This window comes from Pogona vitticeps, chromosome 15, assembly GCF_051106095.1.
Source record: "Pogona vitticeps strain Pit_001003342236 chromosome 15, PviZW2.1, whole genome shotgun sequence".
Classification (NCBI taxonomy): domain Eukaryota; kingdom Metazoa; phylum Chordata; class Lepidosauria; order Squamata; family Agamidae; genus Pogona; species Pogona vitticeps.
In genome coordinates, this window is record NC_135797.1 from 4,313,664 (window position 1) to 4,329,893 (window position 16,230).

The window sequence follows — 16,230 nt, forward strand, 5'->3', positions numbered from 1 at the left end:
ATATGCAAAAATATTGATCCGCATTCATTCTATTCCTCACATTACTTCCAAAGTTGCTCAAATAGGTAAGCTGCTTGGGGCAGGAAAGGGCGAGACCGGAACCCGCTTGCCACCGCTAGGATCTGGGACGGAGACAAGACGCAGAGCCGCCGGCGAACAGCCAATCTCGGCATTTAAGTTCAGGTTGGATTTTATTTTTCCACAAAGACTGTACAAAAAAAATCCATACAAAACTCTGGCACTGGCATGGGCTACGATGAGCGTCCTAAAAATAATTCGCCCGAGGGGACACCACCGGCCATATAACTTACATGGGAAAGGGAGGGGGGAAATTGGACGTGGGTGCAAAGCAAGGGGGGGAGAGAGGGACAGGAAATATGTACAGCCAAAATTGGGGCAGGAGGAAGAGAGAGATATGAACTTAGAGAAATTCTTTGTATTTACACGGGGCGGGGGGAGGAGAACGGAGGGAGAGAACTTCAAGATTTCCCGCATGTGATATATACATTATCTCACATATGAACAAGCTTTACATGTTAAAAACCTGGAGTGTCAGGATCCGAATCAGGATTTTTGTCCCTGTTTTGGTTCTCAAAGCACCAAAATGCATGAGCCTATAACCACACGAGCCTCCACGGGGGCCAACGGTGTGGGTGTCGGGAGGGGGGCAAATCGGCGGTGAGGGAGGGGCAAAAAAAGGGCCCTCCCGCTGGTCACCGGCTGACGTCCCGACTGCTGTCCCAAGGTTTAGGGCCGTGCGGCAGCTTGAGGGCGTCGAAGAAGGGGTGCTTCAAGGCCTCGGCCAACGTGATCCGCTTGGCCGGCTCGTACTCCAGCATGCCCTCGATGAGGTCGAAGAGCTGGTGGTGTTCTTCGGCCTCGGAGGCCAGGTATCGCTAGAAAGAGGAGGAGCAGAAGAAGAGTCACTTCCCATGACCTCGAGAAGGGGGTTGCAGCTCAGAGTGGGCGGGCGGGCGGGTGGAGGGGGGATAAACGTTGGTAGGAATCCACAGATCATGGAGCTGGAAGGAATCTCTAAGGTTCCCCCCCCCTTCCAACCCTCTGCTCAAGACAAGAACCCAAATCCAAGCGGATCAGATCAACGGGGAAAGGCAAAAAGAACTGGCCAAAGTTGAGCCTGGAGAAACGGAGAGCGCTCCACGGCGAGCAGAGCTGCCCCAAACCAGACACCACGGAGGAGGAGAGTCCCTTCCGTGGGTTCTTGGCTGCGTTGCTCCTCTCACTAGCCGTTGGAGGCTCGGAAGCCCTCAACAATGGGGACGACCCTCACCAAAACGCAGTAACGTCTCCAAGCTCTATCTGACTCAGTGGAAGGAAGTTCTGGTCCGTGAAAGGGCCCTTGTTCTTCCAGATCTCACTGAGGCTGGCCACGCAGCCCTGCCCAGCTCGGCCCGTCTCCTCCCAGAACCTTAAAATAAACCAAACACACACACACAAACACACACACACACCGGAAGTCCCCTTCCTCCTGCCTTACCCGCAGCGGTTTGCAGTTCTCCCGCACGTAGCGCCCCGCGGAGGTATTCTCGTCCCAATCCAAGCGGCCATGATAGAAATACTTCTGTTTCCTGGAGGGACAGAGAGTGACAAAGATGTCAGCGGCAAACGGCGGGACATAAAACAATTTCTATTCCATAATGTACAGGGGACTTACGAATCAGGAACAGACAAATCATTTATTGTACAAGCCACAAACGTATTCCCATTGATAATCTTAACTTGAGCCATCAATATCTCTTTTAGAGATCTAAAAGGTGGCTGGACAGCTCAGTGGTTGAAGTCTCTGGCGGGGAGCCAGAGACTGTGAGTTCGATTCCCCCCCACTGTGCTTTCTGGGAGAAGAGCCAGCCTGGGTAGCCTTGGGCAAGCTGCACTGTCCCGGGGTGCCCCCTAGAGGAAGGGAAGGGTTAAGCACTTCTAAGTATTCTCTACCTGGCAAATCCTGAAAGCGGTCACCAGAACTGTCTTGACGGCTCACAATTATTATTGCTATTGTTGTTAGTATTATTCTAGACCAACTGTATTATTGTTACTTGTATTATCCAAAAATACCACACACAACCTATTATTATTATTATTATTATTATTATTATTATTATTATTATTATTATTATTATTATTATTATTATTATTATTATTATTATTATTATTATTATTATTATTATTTTACCCCATTTCCCTGAAAAGAAGACCTAACCCGAAAATAAGCCCTAGTATGATTTTTCAGGATGCTTGGCATATAAACCCTACCCCAAAAATAAACCCCAGTTAAGTGAAACCCCCGTCCTCCACCCTTGTGCAGCAACCAGAAGATGACAGGACTTCATTTGAATAAATGTAGATGGTTGTACATGAAAAAACATAAAACATACCCTGAAAATAAGCCCTAAAGCATTTTTTGGAGCAAAAAGTAATAGAAGACGCTGTCTTATTTTTTGAGAAACACAGCATTATTATCTCAATGACGACAACTACTACTACCATTATCCTTACTGTTATTGACCTGTCCTTCTTAAAGTGTGTCCAGTCATAAAGCTGGCAACACACTGTTAAAATCTCCACCCTCTCCCAGTGAGATGGGGGTGCTTAGACTGAGACGAGGAGGTCCACGAAGAAGCCACTGGAGAGATGAGTTAGCCGGCCATGGGCCTGGCAAGTTTACTCTCTCTCTCTCATCAGACTCGTGACTCTCTCATCCTCGCGCACTCCGACAACCCTTTCTGTCCCCAAAGGAGGAAAGCTGGTTGATCTGACCAGCATCTCTGTCCGTCTTCCAGGGACCACCTCCCCACCCACCCACCGCCCCAAAAAGCACGGAAAGAGGCTCACCTGGTCTTCCTCGCCATCCGAGACGGGATGGGCCCCAGGATGTGCTCCATCATGGCCAAATGCTCCCGGTTGTCATGGGTCTAAAGGGAAAACACGTTTCGTGCGATGGAAAGGAAGGGAGACGCAGAAATAAGACGGGCCTTCGCTTCCGGCGTTGGGGCTCAGGGCTCCCCAGCCAAGGCTCGGAGACCTAAGAAGCATCTGTCCAAAGCAGACTGAGATCCCACCGACCACAGCTTCCATCGCCTGAACCTCGGGATCCAGCAGGCACCCAACAGAGCCAGTGAGAAACTAGCTGGTCCTCTGCCCGGCGTCTTCGCCTAGGACTGGGGACGCTTTGCCCCTTCGGTTGTGGCTGGGATCCGGTTCCCATCTGCCCTAGGAGACGCGCACCGCGCACAGAGAGGAGGGCATGCATGGTGGTCGGCAAAGGCTTCTCTGACCCCACGGGCTTGTTACAACTGGGGATCGTCTTTCTCCTCGGAAGAAACGGTGCCGTCTGCTGGCTGGAGGAACGCTCCCGAGAAGGAGCCAGAACCTGACAAAGCCCTCTCCCCGATTAGGCGCCTCGAGTCATTAAACATCTGATTGTGTTTGTTTTTAAAGCAGGACAACATTTTTAGTCTTCCTCCTTATTGGAGTTTTTGCAACCTCGCAGGCTGCCTTTAGTAAGTTTGACTGGAAGGGACTTTTTCTGGACTGGAGTGACAATCAATCTATCCGGCACGAACCAATCCTTCGTCCTGAACTTAAAGAAAGCCCCTCCTCTCTGCTGAGAGCCTCTCCCCCTCTCTGTCAGCTCTTGCCAGTTAGTAATCTGTTGAGGCCTGTGGCTGAAAGCAGTCACGTTTGTCAACTGGCCATTTGATCTGTACAACTGTAAGTAATGAAACTTTTTATTCTTTCTCTTTACAAACGTCTCTCAGTTCTGGAGATTGTTAAGTGCCAGCTGATGAGAAAAGGGGTGGACTAATCGGAGGAACCTGAAACTATTCCACTTGGGGAATCCCTACACTTCTATTGCACAGCTAAAGGAATTTAACCAATGTTCAAAACTGAACATGAGAGAATTCAAAACCTCTGGAGGGCCTCAGGTTGCCGACCACTCTTACAGGTGAACCTGCCACACCTGCAAAGCACCCACCTGGAACAAAGTGAAGCCCATGTAGTATTCAAAGATGATGCAACCGATGCTCCAGACATCACACGGCTGGGCCCAACCGAGTTCTGTAATGTTGAGAAAAAGACTTGTCAGGGGCAAATCGCACAGATACAGAAAGCCAACCTTCCTTTTCCTCTCCCGACAGGTACAGCAGGCTGGCCCCTCCGGCCACAATCGACTGGACGGCTCAGTGGCTGGGAGTTCGAATGCCCCCCAGGGCCTCGACAATGGATGGACTGGATGACCTTTAGGGTCCTTCCCGCTCCGCCCTTCTTAAGGTTATTAACTGCTGGATAGCTCAGTGGTTTGGATCTCCAGTTGCAGAGCCTCAGGTTGGGAGTTCGAATTCCCCCAGGGGCTGGACTGGATGATCTTTAGAGTCCCTCCCCACCCTGCCGTTCTAAGAGGAGACACCAGGGAGTGCGGCAAGCTGACCTAGAATGACCTCCGGCGCCCGGTAGTGCCGCGTGGAGACGATGGTGCTGTGGTGCTCGTGGTCGAAGGTGGCGCTGCCGAAGTCCACCACTCGGACGGCCGTGTTCTTGACACATCGCTCGTCTCGCTTCTTGCAAGCAGGGGGGGGGAGGGGGAAAGACACAGAAGGAATGGTTAAAGGACCCCAGGAAACTCTGTTTTGCCCGTCAGCCCCACCTGGCCTTCTGGTGCCTGCCCAGCTCCCAAACAGGGCAGAGAGGGGAAAAAACGCTCCCATGCGGGTTGCTGAAAGGGAATGGCGCCCGCTTCGGCCACCACCCGGAACGGAGTCCAGAAGGGACGAGCTCACCTTTTCTAGGTTGTACGTCATCTCGTAATCCGAACTGACGAACAGGATGTTTTCGGGTTTGAGGTCTGTATGTGTGAGTTTGTTGTCGTGCAGAACTGGAGGACCGGAGGGAGAGCAGAGGAGAAGGGGGGGTGGCGTTATTTCACGGGAGGGTGGCATCAGGGAAAGAGCGAGGACTTTGCCGCCCCCCCCAAACCTCACTGAAGCGGGTCGCCCTGCACCCCCAGCAACCAACATCCCCCCTCCAGGCTGGGCTCCAGGTATTTGGTACCTACATCGGACGGCCTGGCAGACTTGGTAGGCCATATGCCGGATCTGGTGGAGGGGGTACGGCAGGTAATTGTTGTCCTTCAGGAAGTCAAAGGTGCTCTGCCCCAGCAGCTCAAAGCTGATGCACATGTGGCCGTGGTAGTCGAACCAGTCGTACATCTTCACGCACAAGCTGGGGAGGAAGAGCCCCCCCAAAAGTGGGGGGGGACAGGGGTTGGAAAACAGGAGACAAAGAAGCCTGGCGGGCGAACCCAGCGACTGCCCGCCCACGGATATGATTCGGAAAGAGGCGACACGCGCACAGCAAATGGGGGAAGGAGGTTGCTCTTGAGAATCGGAGAATCTGGGGGTCTCATATCCAGAGATAGGGGTGCGGGACTTTTATGCCAAGTCAGACTTAAGTTTCCTTGGTTTCTTTACATTAAACGGACATTTTCCGAAAGCTTCCATCTCGAGTTCCGAATCGCTCGTCCAGTCTTTGGGGAGGGGGGAAAAAAACTAAGTCAAATCTGGGTTGAGCTGCTGGTGTGACTTAAGTCCAACTGGACATTGAGTCCCATGACTTGAGTCCTCCGGGGGGGGGGGCTGTCTGAAGATTGCTCTTCATTTCCCCAAGAGGGCGCTCAAACCAAACAAAGGACCCCGGCTGCTTTGCCCAGGATGCAGCTATTCTCCAAAAAGCAGCCACTTTCGTCTTTGCCTGCCCATCTGCCTCCGAGAAGTGGACTGCAATCCAGAAAAAAAAAACCACACGGAAATGAAGTCTTTAAGGGGCCATGGAAGCCCTGATTTTTTTGTTTGCTTGTTTTGTTTTAATTCTACCTCCTGGCCACCAACCACTGCAAGCTAAGAGTGAAAAACTAAAATGCAGACCTTGGAAAAGTTTAATCTTTTTAAAACAACAACTTTGGGAGCCAGGTGGAAAAAAGTTTCCCCCACACTCCCTGAGATGCAGTTCTTGGGATTCGGGGGGGTGCCACGGGTGCAAACAGGCGCGCTACGTTACACGCACATCATCCGCCTGGGCCCTGGTGCAGCTACTCACTTCTTGTTGTCCGGATCCTTCTCGTTAATCTTCTCCAGCACGTTGATCTCCAGACGGGCGGCCTCCTTGTATTTTTCCACGTTCTTGATGATTTTAAGAGCCACGCGTGTGTTACCCCTGGGGGGGAGCGAGGCAGGAGAACGCAATCTCAGGACCGAGCTCCTTGCAGGGAGGAAGGGGAGGGAAGATGCGGGGAAAACCCACCTGGCTCGGTTCTCACACATCTGGGCTCTGCACGGCAATGTCACCAACGGCCACCCTCCCCTTTCGCCCCTATTTCACTGGGTCGTGTTTTTTTTACGCATGCAGCTACCTCTCCATAAATTTAACTGCACCCACTGGCAAGCTCTCTTCTAGCCCACTAGAACAGGCCGGCTGGGCCAAACCCGAAAGCTTTTCGGTGCTGCATTGCCTTCCCTGCTCTAGACACCTCTGGGAAGTAACGGAGCAGGATAGGAAGGCAAAAAATAAAATAAAATAAAATAAAACAAAACCAACAACCCCACAACTGTGCCACAGTTGCATTCCTGCTGCTCGCATTCAATGGCACAACAGCCAAAAGCCTATTGCTTAGTGCAGTACCGTATTTTTCGCTCCATAAGACGCACCTTTTCATAAGACGCACCAATTTTTTAGGAGAAGAAAACAGGAAAATATAATCTGTTTTCTTCGGTCCATAAGACGCACAGACTTTCCACCCCCGTTTTGTGGGGAAAAAGTGAGTCTTATGGTGTGAAAAATATGGTAAGTTGCAAAGAGAGTAGACCCCGTGAATCCGTGGGGATCTGATGAGCCAACCCTTCCGTAAGTCCCATTTATCCGATAGGTCCTACTCTGGCCCGGACTGTCTCTCTCTGGATGGCAAAAACGTTGAAACCGAGGCTGTCCTAACTTCATGAGAAGGCCGGGTTCTCTGGAAAAGACCACCATGCTGGGGAAGGCAGGAGGAAAAGAGGAAGGGCCAAATACGAGATGGACCGACTCCCTAAAAGAAGCCACAGCTTTAGGTCTACAAGAGCGGAGCAGGGGTTGTGAAGGACGCATTACCCCCTCCTTACCTGCGGTGATCCACGCACTGCACCACCCGGCCAAAAGTGCCCTCCCCGAGGGTGCTGACGATTTCATCTGAGGGCAAGAAAAAGAAAAAAAGGGGGGTGGAGAACAAAGAGGGGGTGAGGTGGGGGGCGAACAGCACCCGGGGGAACCGTCTAACCACGCATCACCACAACGGCCGCTTCTGGCGGCCCAAAGAACCGGCCAACCCCCCCTCCATCCCCCCAACACGTTAGAGCATTCGGATAACAAGGTGAAAAAGGAAAGGAAGAAGGGTGGGTAGTGGAAACGGAGAACGTAGGAGACAAAGGGAGGAAAAGAAGAGATCTGGTATTTTTTTTGTTTCTTAAAAATAAAAGTAACTACGGCAAACAGATGGAAAAGAAAAAAAGGGAGAGAGAAAGGAACACAGAGGAAAGACGACAATCGTGTGACTGCAAGGGGGAAGCTTAACTAGAGACTAGATTATGTTACGATTTGGGCTGCTGTACATCTTTCTTGAAGCCAGTCGCCGACGTGATAGACGAGGTGGCCTTCGGCATCGTCTTCCACGCTCTTGGCTCGCCTGCTGCTTTGGTGACTCTGCTGCCGGGAAGTGGCGGGAGCAGGGGGGGGTCCCCCGAGGGCAGACCCAGGCGGCGGAGCGGGTGGGGAGATCGGTGGGAGGAAGGTGGTCCGTTTTCGCCCGGCGGCGGAGGGGCCAGCCAGCGCCCGCGCCCGCAGAAACAGCAGCAGGCCCGTTGGCGGATTTGAAGGAGGATTCCCAGGCCAGTTCAGACGGCGCGAGAGGTGCACGGATATGTATAAAAACGATAAGGGATAGTGCAAAGGGGGGGGAGGGAAACCATCAAGGTAAGACACACCGGCTCAGGACTTGTATTTTTAAATTAAAAAAGAAAATTAATAAAAGGATGAACAGTAGGACACACACACCCCAGTATCTGCAGGGATGGGTTCCAACCGCGCCAGAGCCAATGAACGGCGCAAACAAAAAAGCTTAAGGTGGGAAAGGACACACGTACACACAGACACCCCTGTCTGCGGCATCTAGTAAAGAGTCACGGCCCACGCGGAGCAAGACAAGGCCACGTGCTCGATCAGACAAGCTGCAACTTTTGAAGCACGCAAGCGAACGTGGACCAGTGGTAAGGCAGGGAGCTGGCAAACCCGAAGTCGCAGGTTCGGTCCCCAGTCTCTCCAGGCAAGGGCCGCAAAATTCCCCCGTAAAGCTGCTTCTAATCCCACTAGCTTTCCCCGAACGGATTCGCTCTAGACATTTTGGACTGTCATTCGCACCCTCCCAGTCAACGGGAGGGTCAAGAGCACACGGCAGCCCAAGGCAGGTGGAAGGAACCGGGTTGAATACCGAGCCATACACGTCCATAGTGTATGAGCCAATAGAAAGAGACATCCTAAGTGCCCGTCGTTCTGGCAGCCTTAGAGCAGAGCGACTTAATCGGTGGTTCTTCTCCACAGGCTGAGGACTACATCTCCCAGAATCCTTTGCCACGGGAGCTTCTGGGATTGGAACGCCCAAACCTCAGGAGGGCCAAAGGCTTTCCACCCCTGCCTTTGAGATCCACTGCGCATCACAACGGACTCTACCACGATTCGCAGAGAGGGAATCTGACACCAGACAAGGTGGGCACCTATGCCATGGGGCTTAAGGTTCCCAACAGGGGGAAACGGGAAATGGCCACCCCAGAAAGAATTTAAGGAGACACCCACGAGGAGCAGGGGAGTCCTGATGGATTCTGTCCAAGCAGGGTGTGTGTTAAGACTCAAGCAGTCTCCGGATCTCTGTCGTGAAAGCCTCCCCCCCTTGGCCACATCTTTAGGGAGAACTGCAAAAGAATTTGAAAGTTGGCACAGCCTGACCTTGGGACAATTTTATGGAGTTTCTGATTGCCACGTGGGTCGCTTTTGAAGGGAAAGATGGGGTTCAGTAAACCTGCAGGGACTGGGACCAACACATACCATCTGTGAGCAGGAGGCTCCACTGCCTCCAGGGTCAGAACCCACTTGTTCTCAGCTAGAGAACAACGGGCAAGGGAGGGCTACGGCCCTCACAGCCAGCTTACAAGCTCCACGGAGAAAATAAACGCGCCGGTATGTCCAACAGTAAAAGAAGTGAACATGACAGACCAGGTCCCAGGATGCCGAGAGATGTAGATAATCTTTATTCTGATTTTAGAACGCCCAATGCGTTTTGGCTCACAGTCTTCTTCAGGAGGCCTTGAGCCAAATATAGAATAATTTTTTAAAAATTATACGTTTATTTTATCTTCATGTATAAAAATAACAATAAGTTTGGACGCAACAAGCTCAGGACGACTGTAACTGCCTATAGCTAGTACTCATTTTCATATCCATACAGACAATATTGTATGAATGAATATCTGGGCTGCGGAAAAACAAGATGCCTTGAGCTCGTGGCTGGCAACCCAATTTATCTTCATTTTTAAGTACTGCTCCTGATGTAGGCCCTGAACCCAAAGGTGTGGAGCATTTTGAAATAGGAATAAAGATTTATTGACATCTTTCGACAACCTGAGACCTCGGTTCTCGTTTGGGCTTCTGCAGCTCGCTAGCTTTCCAAAGAGGTCTGCCCCACCTCTGCCCCCCCCCCCCGACCTCCCAGAGCCATCAAGAACAAAACGATCTCATGCCCTCAACCTCAGGCTGCCTCTACAGGCCCGGCAGGCGCTCCCGACCCCCATGGCGGCGAGAAGCAGAGGCGCTGGGAAGGACTCACCGAGGAGGACCGGCTGAAGGACCGGCTCCGTCGGTGCCTCCGACGGCGTTTTCGCCGGCTGCTCTTGCAACTGCGGTAGCTGCCTTCCCGGGAACGCTGGTATTCATAGGAGGGGTGGTATTCGGGCAGGTAGTAGGCGTCGCCTCGCTCGCGACTGTACCCGGCTCGCCGGTAGCCGTCGTAGTACCGCCGGTCGAAGGGCCGCTGGTCGGAGGAGTGGTCCTCGTAGCTGGAAAAAGGGCAGAGCTGAGCAGAATTATGTGGATGCATTCAGCAGCAAAGGCGGCTCTTAACCAACCTTAAGAATGGTTATATAGTGGTGCCCCGCATAGCGACGATAATCCATGCCGAAAAAATCGTCGCTATCCGGATTCGTTGCTATGTGGAGCAAAAAACCCCATAGGAACACATTAAAACAGGTTTAATGCGTTCCTATGGGGGAAAAACTCACCGCTATGCAGAAATCCTCCATCCGGCCGCCATTTTCGCTGCCTGGGAAGCGAGGAAAGGGTGCAAAAACGCTGCAGGCGGCCACCGATCAGCTGTTTTTTAAACATCGTTAAGTGAAAATCGGTAAGCGAAACACTTACCGATCATCGCAAAGCGATGTTTGGCCATATAAAACATCGCAATGTGATCGCTTTTGTGATTGCAAAAAAGCCATTGCTATGCGGATTCATCATTAAACGGGGCGCTCGTTAAGCAAGACACCACTGTATATACTCTGGCGGCAAACGCTGAATGATTTGCAAAAGGTTAGCCTCCAGCAAACCCAACCCACGGCAAAAAGGGGTTCCCACTTCGGCCCCCCTGAGGCACCGGTAAGTGACCTGTAGCTGCTCCACCGCCCTTCTGCTTTTTCCGTTCCCCAGAGATCCTCCCCTCTTGGGGCCCGCTTACCTTCGGGATCGGACGTGGTAGCTCTCTTCCCGGTGGTGGTGGGCCCGCCGCTTGCTGCTAGAGGACCGTGAGCGGCTCCGTCGCCGCTTGTGCTTCCGTACCCTGTAGCGGTTGTGGAAGCTGCTCCGGCTGCTGCGTTCGGAAGAGCGGAACCTTCTGGAGTGGGGCATCTGCAGGAGTCGAGAAGGGGGGGGGGTTAGCCGTACGCCGTGTCAGACAGCCAAGCCCTCAAATGCGGACGGGCAGTGAAATATTCAATGGGGAGAAGCACCAAAACCTTTAGGGTTTTTTAAAAATACAGTAGGACCTCCCCATATCCATGGGGGATCAGTTCCAAGGTCCCCCTACAGATGCTGAAAAATGTGGATATAGCAATCCCTCAACATAGCATGGTCTCTGGCTCATTCTACTGGCCATTTCTGGTAACATTAACTTTGTTGTTGTTTAGTTGTTAAGTCATCTCCGACTCTTTGTGACCCCATAGACCAGAGCACGCCAGGCCCTCCTGTCTTCCACTGCCTCCCAGAGTTGGGTCAAAGTCATGTTGGTCGCTTCGATGAACCTGTCCAACCATCTCATCCTCTGTCGCCCCCTTCTCCTCTTGCCTTCATGCTTTCCAACATCAGGGTCTTTTCCGGGGAGTCTTCTCTTCTCATGAGATGGCCAAAGTATTGGAGCCTCAGCTTCAGGATCTGTCCTCCCAATGAGCAGGTTGATTTCCTTCAGAATGGATAGGTTTGATCTCCTTGCAGTCCAGGGGACTCTCAAGAGCCTCCTCCAGCACCACAATTCAATGGCATTAATTCTTCGGCAGTCAGCAGCTCTCACTTCCGTACATCGCTACTGGAAAAACCACAGCTTTGACTATTCGGACTTTTGTTGGCAAGGTGATGTCTCTGCTTTTTAAGATGCTGTCGAGGTTTGTCATTGCTTTCCTCCCAAGAAGCAGGTGTCTTTTAATTTCGTGGCTGCTGTCACTATCTGCGGTGATCATGGAGCCCAAGAAGGTAAAATCTATCACTGCCTCCATATCTTCCCCTTCTCTTTGCCAGGAGGTGATGGGACCAGTGACCATGATCTTAAGATTTTTTTTTATGTTGAGCTTCAGACCATTTTTGGCGCTCCCCTCTTTCACCCTTATTAAGAGCTTCTTTAATTCCTCCTCACTTTCTGCCATCAGAGTGGTATCATCTGCATATCTGAAGTTGTTGATATTTCTTCCGGCAATCTTAATTCCGGTTTGGGATTCCTCCAGTTCAGTCTTTCGCATGTTGGATTCTGCATATAAGTTGAATAAGCAGGGAGACAATACACAGCCTTGTCATACTCCTTTCCCAATTTTGAACAAATCAGTTCTTCCATATCCAGTTCTAACTGTTGCTGGCGAAAGAGGAGAGCGCCAAAAATGGCCACTATATGGACCCAGAGACCATCTTATGCATAGCATTTGCTATAATCCACAATTTTCAGCATCCACGGGGCGGGCTTGAAAACAATCCCCTACAGATACAAGGTCCGTAACTATTTACAACAACATTTTGGGGAGCCAGACAGTACTAGAGATTCCCTCCACCCCAAAAAGCTCTTAAACTTAAAAGCGCTTAAAGGTATCCTTGTCCCGCTGGCAAGATCTCATATAGTTTTTTTTAAAAAAGATTAATACCAACAGCACTCATAAATCCAGCACACCCAAAAAAAAAAGCTGAGCTGTGCTTGTCCACGATCCAAAAAAACAAGAGAGGGTGACAGTTTTATTAGGCCAGTAAAACCTCACCAACAGGCGGCAGCTCTGGAGCCCCGCCAGCCTCTTCCTCTGGTTGGGCAGAAGTGGAGGCTGCACAAGAAATCTGGACAGGGACTGCATTACTGTAAGGAGCATCTTTATTATGATCATAACCCGAGGGAAAATGTGGGGGGGGCAGCAAGAGAAGGGAAGAGCCCTTAATATCCTTCTCCCCTTCCCAAAAAACAGGGATGCATATTTTAGGATTATGTCAGATTTATTTTTAAAAAACACCTCAAGGACGAGCAATACTTAGTCTCCTATTCATCATCACCGTCAAGTCAATTCTGACTTGTGGCTTTAAAATCCCAAATTTTAATGGGATTTCCCAGGGGAAAGAAAGCTCAGAAAGGGGTTTCCTCGTTTCCCTCTCTTCCAGGGGTGCGTTGGGAAGGTGAGCTTTCCCCCCCCTCCCTTTCTCCCAGGCTGGCTTTTATTCCACAGGGGAGGGATTCCCAACCTCTGGCCCTCCCAGCCCCTGAGCTCCCCAGCCGTTCCTGATCGTTAGTAACGACGTTACTCCCAGGAACGTAACTACTCGCTTCTTCCCTTGCAAGACTGGACCTTTGGGAGGGGGGGGGGGTTTCCCATCCTGCCCAGTTCAAGGACCCCCCTGCCCTCCCCCCACTTACCCCTCCCCCACCCTAAGGGGGGGGTTCGTCCGCCCCTCCCCCACCCCACCGCCCCCAAAAAACACCCACGGCGCAGGCGCAGTTCCCCCGCACCCTTCTGGCCGCCAGCCCGGTGCGCTTGTCCCACAGGAAGTCCGTCTTGGCGGCGGCAGCGGCGGCCTCCCCGCTCCGGCCGGTCCTTCTTCTTCTCTCGCCGCCCCGGGAACGGAGGGGGGGGGAACCGAAGCCTCCCAGCGGCTGGGAGGCGGTGGGGGCGCGCACTGCGCATGCGCCGTCGCACGACGTCGCCTCCCGCGCCGCCCTTTCACGTCACGTACGGGGGACAGGGCGTTCAAGGCGGCGCTCGTGACGTCACGGAGAGGAAGGGCGGTCGCGGCGTGAAACCTGCGGACCGTAGAGATAAGAATCAAAGAGAGCAGCCGCCTCCGTTTTTCCGGAGGGTCAGCTTCCGGGTTGATGTTCTCAGAACCGAATTTAATAATTGATGTTTATTTATCTCCATAATTATATTTCAAGCGAGAATTCGGATGCCCGTGTGCTGTCTAAAAAAAAAAAAAAAACAGGGATCAAAGAAGTGCGGTGCAAATAGGGTAGGGAGTATAGGACGTACTACAGTAACTTTTCCAGCTTTCCTGGCAAAAAGTAGCAGACCTTTATGCTTTTCCTTCTCATTCAGGCTTAGACAGAGAAATCCACCGAATTTAGCCAGATTTTTGCCCAGGGCTGAATGCCCATAAAATCAAAAATCCACGTTCATTCGTTGCAGAAAGAAGAAAACATAGGGCACATGCGCTCCTCCTCGTCCCACCTCTGGCGTGGCTGGGGGCGGGGCAAATGGCATAGCCACGCCCCTGGGCGGGTCCCACAGGCCACGCCCACCTGATTCCCTCCCCCCCGCCCCGAGTAGACATGGTCTAGAGGGGCGGGGTAAAAATCAAATAAATAAATAAATAAATCAGACCAGCACGAGTAACAGTAGCAACAGCACAAGAATATCAAAATAACATTATTAATTGTGGCAAGGGCCATTTTAATAAAAATGATAAAATAAAATAAGGTGCTTTGCAAGGAGATATAACAAAATCTCTCCTTTGCTAGGAGATATAACAAAGTTTGGAAAAGTCACTTTGGGGGATCACAAATCCCAAAATCCACCCCTGCAGTGGTGGGGACACAGCCAGTGTGCCCAGCACAAAGGGAGGCTAGCCTGGAGTGTGAAGGCTTCTGGGAGTTTTAGTCCAAGAACATCTGGGGCCCCAAGGTTGGGAACTACACATGATCAGCCTTCCGATAGTTGAAGACAGCTGACCCATCACCTCTTGATCACGTCTCTTCGGGTCAAATCAACCTTAAAAGTTGGATTCTGTGCCCTGAGTCAACCTTTCTCAGTTTGTTATATCTGTGGATTTGTTGACCGTTCTCTTTATCTCTTCCTCCAAGTTGTGTTTTGCTCCTCTCGTCCTACAACGGGCTTCAGAACTGCTTTTAATTCCATTCCTGGGGCCCTGCAATCATCTCTTTGTGCTTTAATATTATAAGCGATCGGGATTTTACTTGTGATCTGTTTTTTTTTTTTTTTTAAATTATGTCACGAGCTATCGCAGCTCCCAGGATCTAGAAACGGTGGGATTATAAAAGATGATTTATTGATTGATTGATTTTTTTTTTGAAAAACACCAATGAGGTGAGATGTAGATCACAAGAGCTCAGACGATAACAAATGCATTAATCTTCCAGGTACCACTGGATTCTTGGTTATTGATGCTGCAAAAGGGTAAGATATTTGGGAACTGGTGCCTTTGGTGAAACAGCAAAAGTCAGCAGCAACATCTAAGCTCCGGTGGCATTCAGATCAGGCAGATTATCTCGATCCATTTCAATCTGGCTCCAGGCCTGGCTTTGATTAATTGTGTGGATGATAAACACCAGGAGCTGGAGACAAGGGGAGGTATCTGCTTCCCTTCTGGTGTTCTTATGTGACCACAAATTTCCTCCATCCCATTATGACCGTATGAAAGGGCAAACTTTCAGAAGGTTCTCCTGCTCAGCTCTTGCAAACTCAAGCTCGTGGTTTCATTTAATGAGTCAATCCATCTCATATCTGTCTGTCCTCTTTTCCTGCCGACTTCAACTTTTCCTAACCTGATTTGTCCAGCAAGCTTCAATCTTCTTCAGCCTCATCGTCTTGTTTTCCAAGACCATGAACCTTGATGTCTTTCTCAAGCATCTGCCTGGAGGATTACTTGGGAGGGGGAAGGTCTGGTTTTCCAACTGCTCTGGTTCTTCCGGGTGAAAATAGTTCAGAATGAGGAAGTGGGAGGGAGTCAAGAAAGGTGGAGACGGGAGCAAGTGATCAAATGGATCAAGACATTTGATCCGCAGCCCCATATGAGAAGGGCGAGCCATGAGGAAGGGGAGACACAATTTAGAAGCGTCCAAATCATTCATGGTATGGAGAAAGGGTACGGGGGGGGGGGAGAGAAGAAGCTACTAGAATCCGCCTACAGTGGTCATTCGATTAGATAGGTAGGGTACAAATGCAATAAATAAATAGATAGACAGATAGACAGACAGACAGACAGATAGATAGATAGATAGATAGATAGATAGATAGATAGATAGATAGATAGATAGATAGATAGATAGATAGATAGATAGATAGATAGATAGATAGATAGATAGATAGATAGATAGATAGATAGATAAACTAAAAAGCCCAAAATGTCCGCTCATTTAGGTGAATACTGGGAAATCAGAATGAAAAGGATTTCTGTGCACTCACAGAATACAGTTGTGAGGTTTGCCACGATCATCATACTCTTAGAACTGCAGAACGAGAAGGGAAACAATGAGATGTCCGGCCATTCTTGTTTTTTATTTTCTTCCCAGTTTGTAGTTCCTTATTTGGGCAAAAATAGGAAGTACAGCTTGGCCGTTCAGCTGGAAAAAAAAAGGGATGAAGTTTATAGTATGCCCCTGAACCCCAAATTAAGTTT

General features: G+C 50.6%; 1 protein-coding gene across 4 annotated transcripts; it reads right to left on the bottom strand.

The window, feature by feature from the left end:
* Window positions 1-172: 172 nt before the first annotated feature.
* On the bottom strand, window positions 173-13,517 carry CLK2 (CDC like kinase 2). 4 transcript variants are annotated; one of them, XM_078382261.1, is made up of 13 exons: window positions 13,328-13,517; window positions 10,820-10,989; window positions 9,920-10,148; window positions 7,656-7,746; window positions 7,170-7,236; window positions 6,112-6,228; window positions 5,072-5,238; window positions 4,797-4,891; window positions 4,448-4,577; window positions 3,995-4,077; window positions 2,851-2,930; window positions 1,499-1,589; window positions 173-896 (listed from the first exon to the last, which is right to left on the bottom strand). In XM_078382261.1, exons 2-13 carry the CDS (start codon window positions 10,987-10,989, stop codon window positions 714-716), a joined length of 1,503 nt encoding a protein of 500 aa, XP_078238387.1. In that variant the 5' UTR covers window positions 13,328-13,517; the 3' UTR covers window positions 173-713. The 4 variants fall into 4 exon arrangements, with proteins under 4 accessions (XP_078238387.1, XP_078238388.1, XP_072840311.2 ...); XM_078382262.1 differs by having other exon boundaries at window positions 4,448-4,574; window positions 7,656-7,749; XM_072984210.2 differs by having other exon boundaries at window positions 7,656-7,749.
* Between the last annotated feature and the right edge of the window lie 2,713 nt (window positions 13,518-16,230).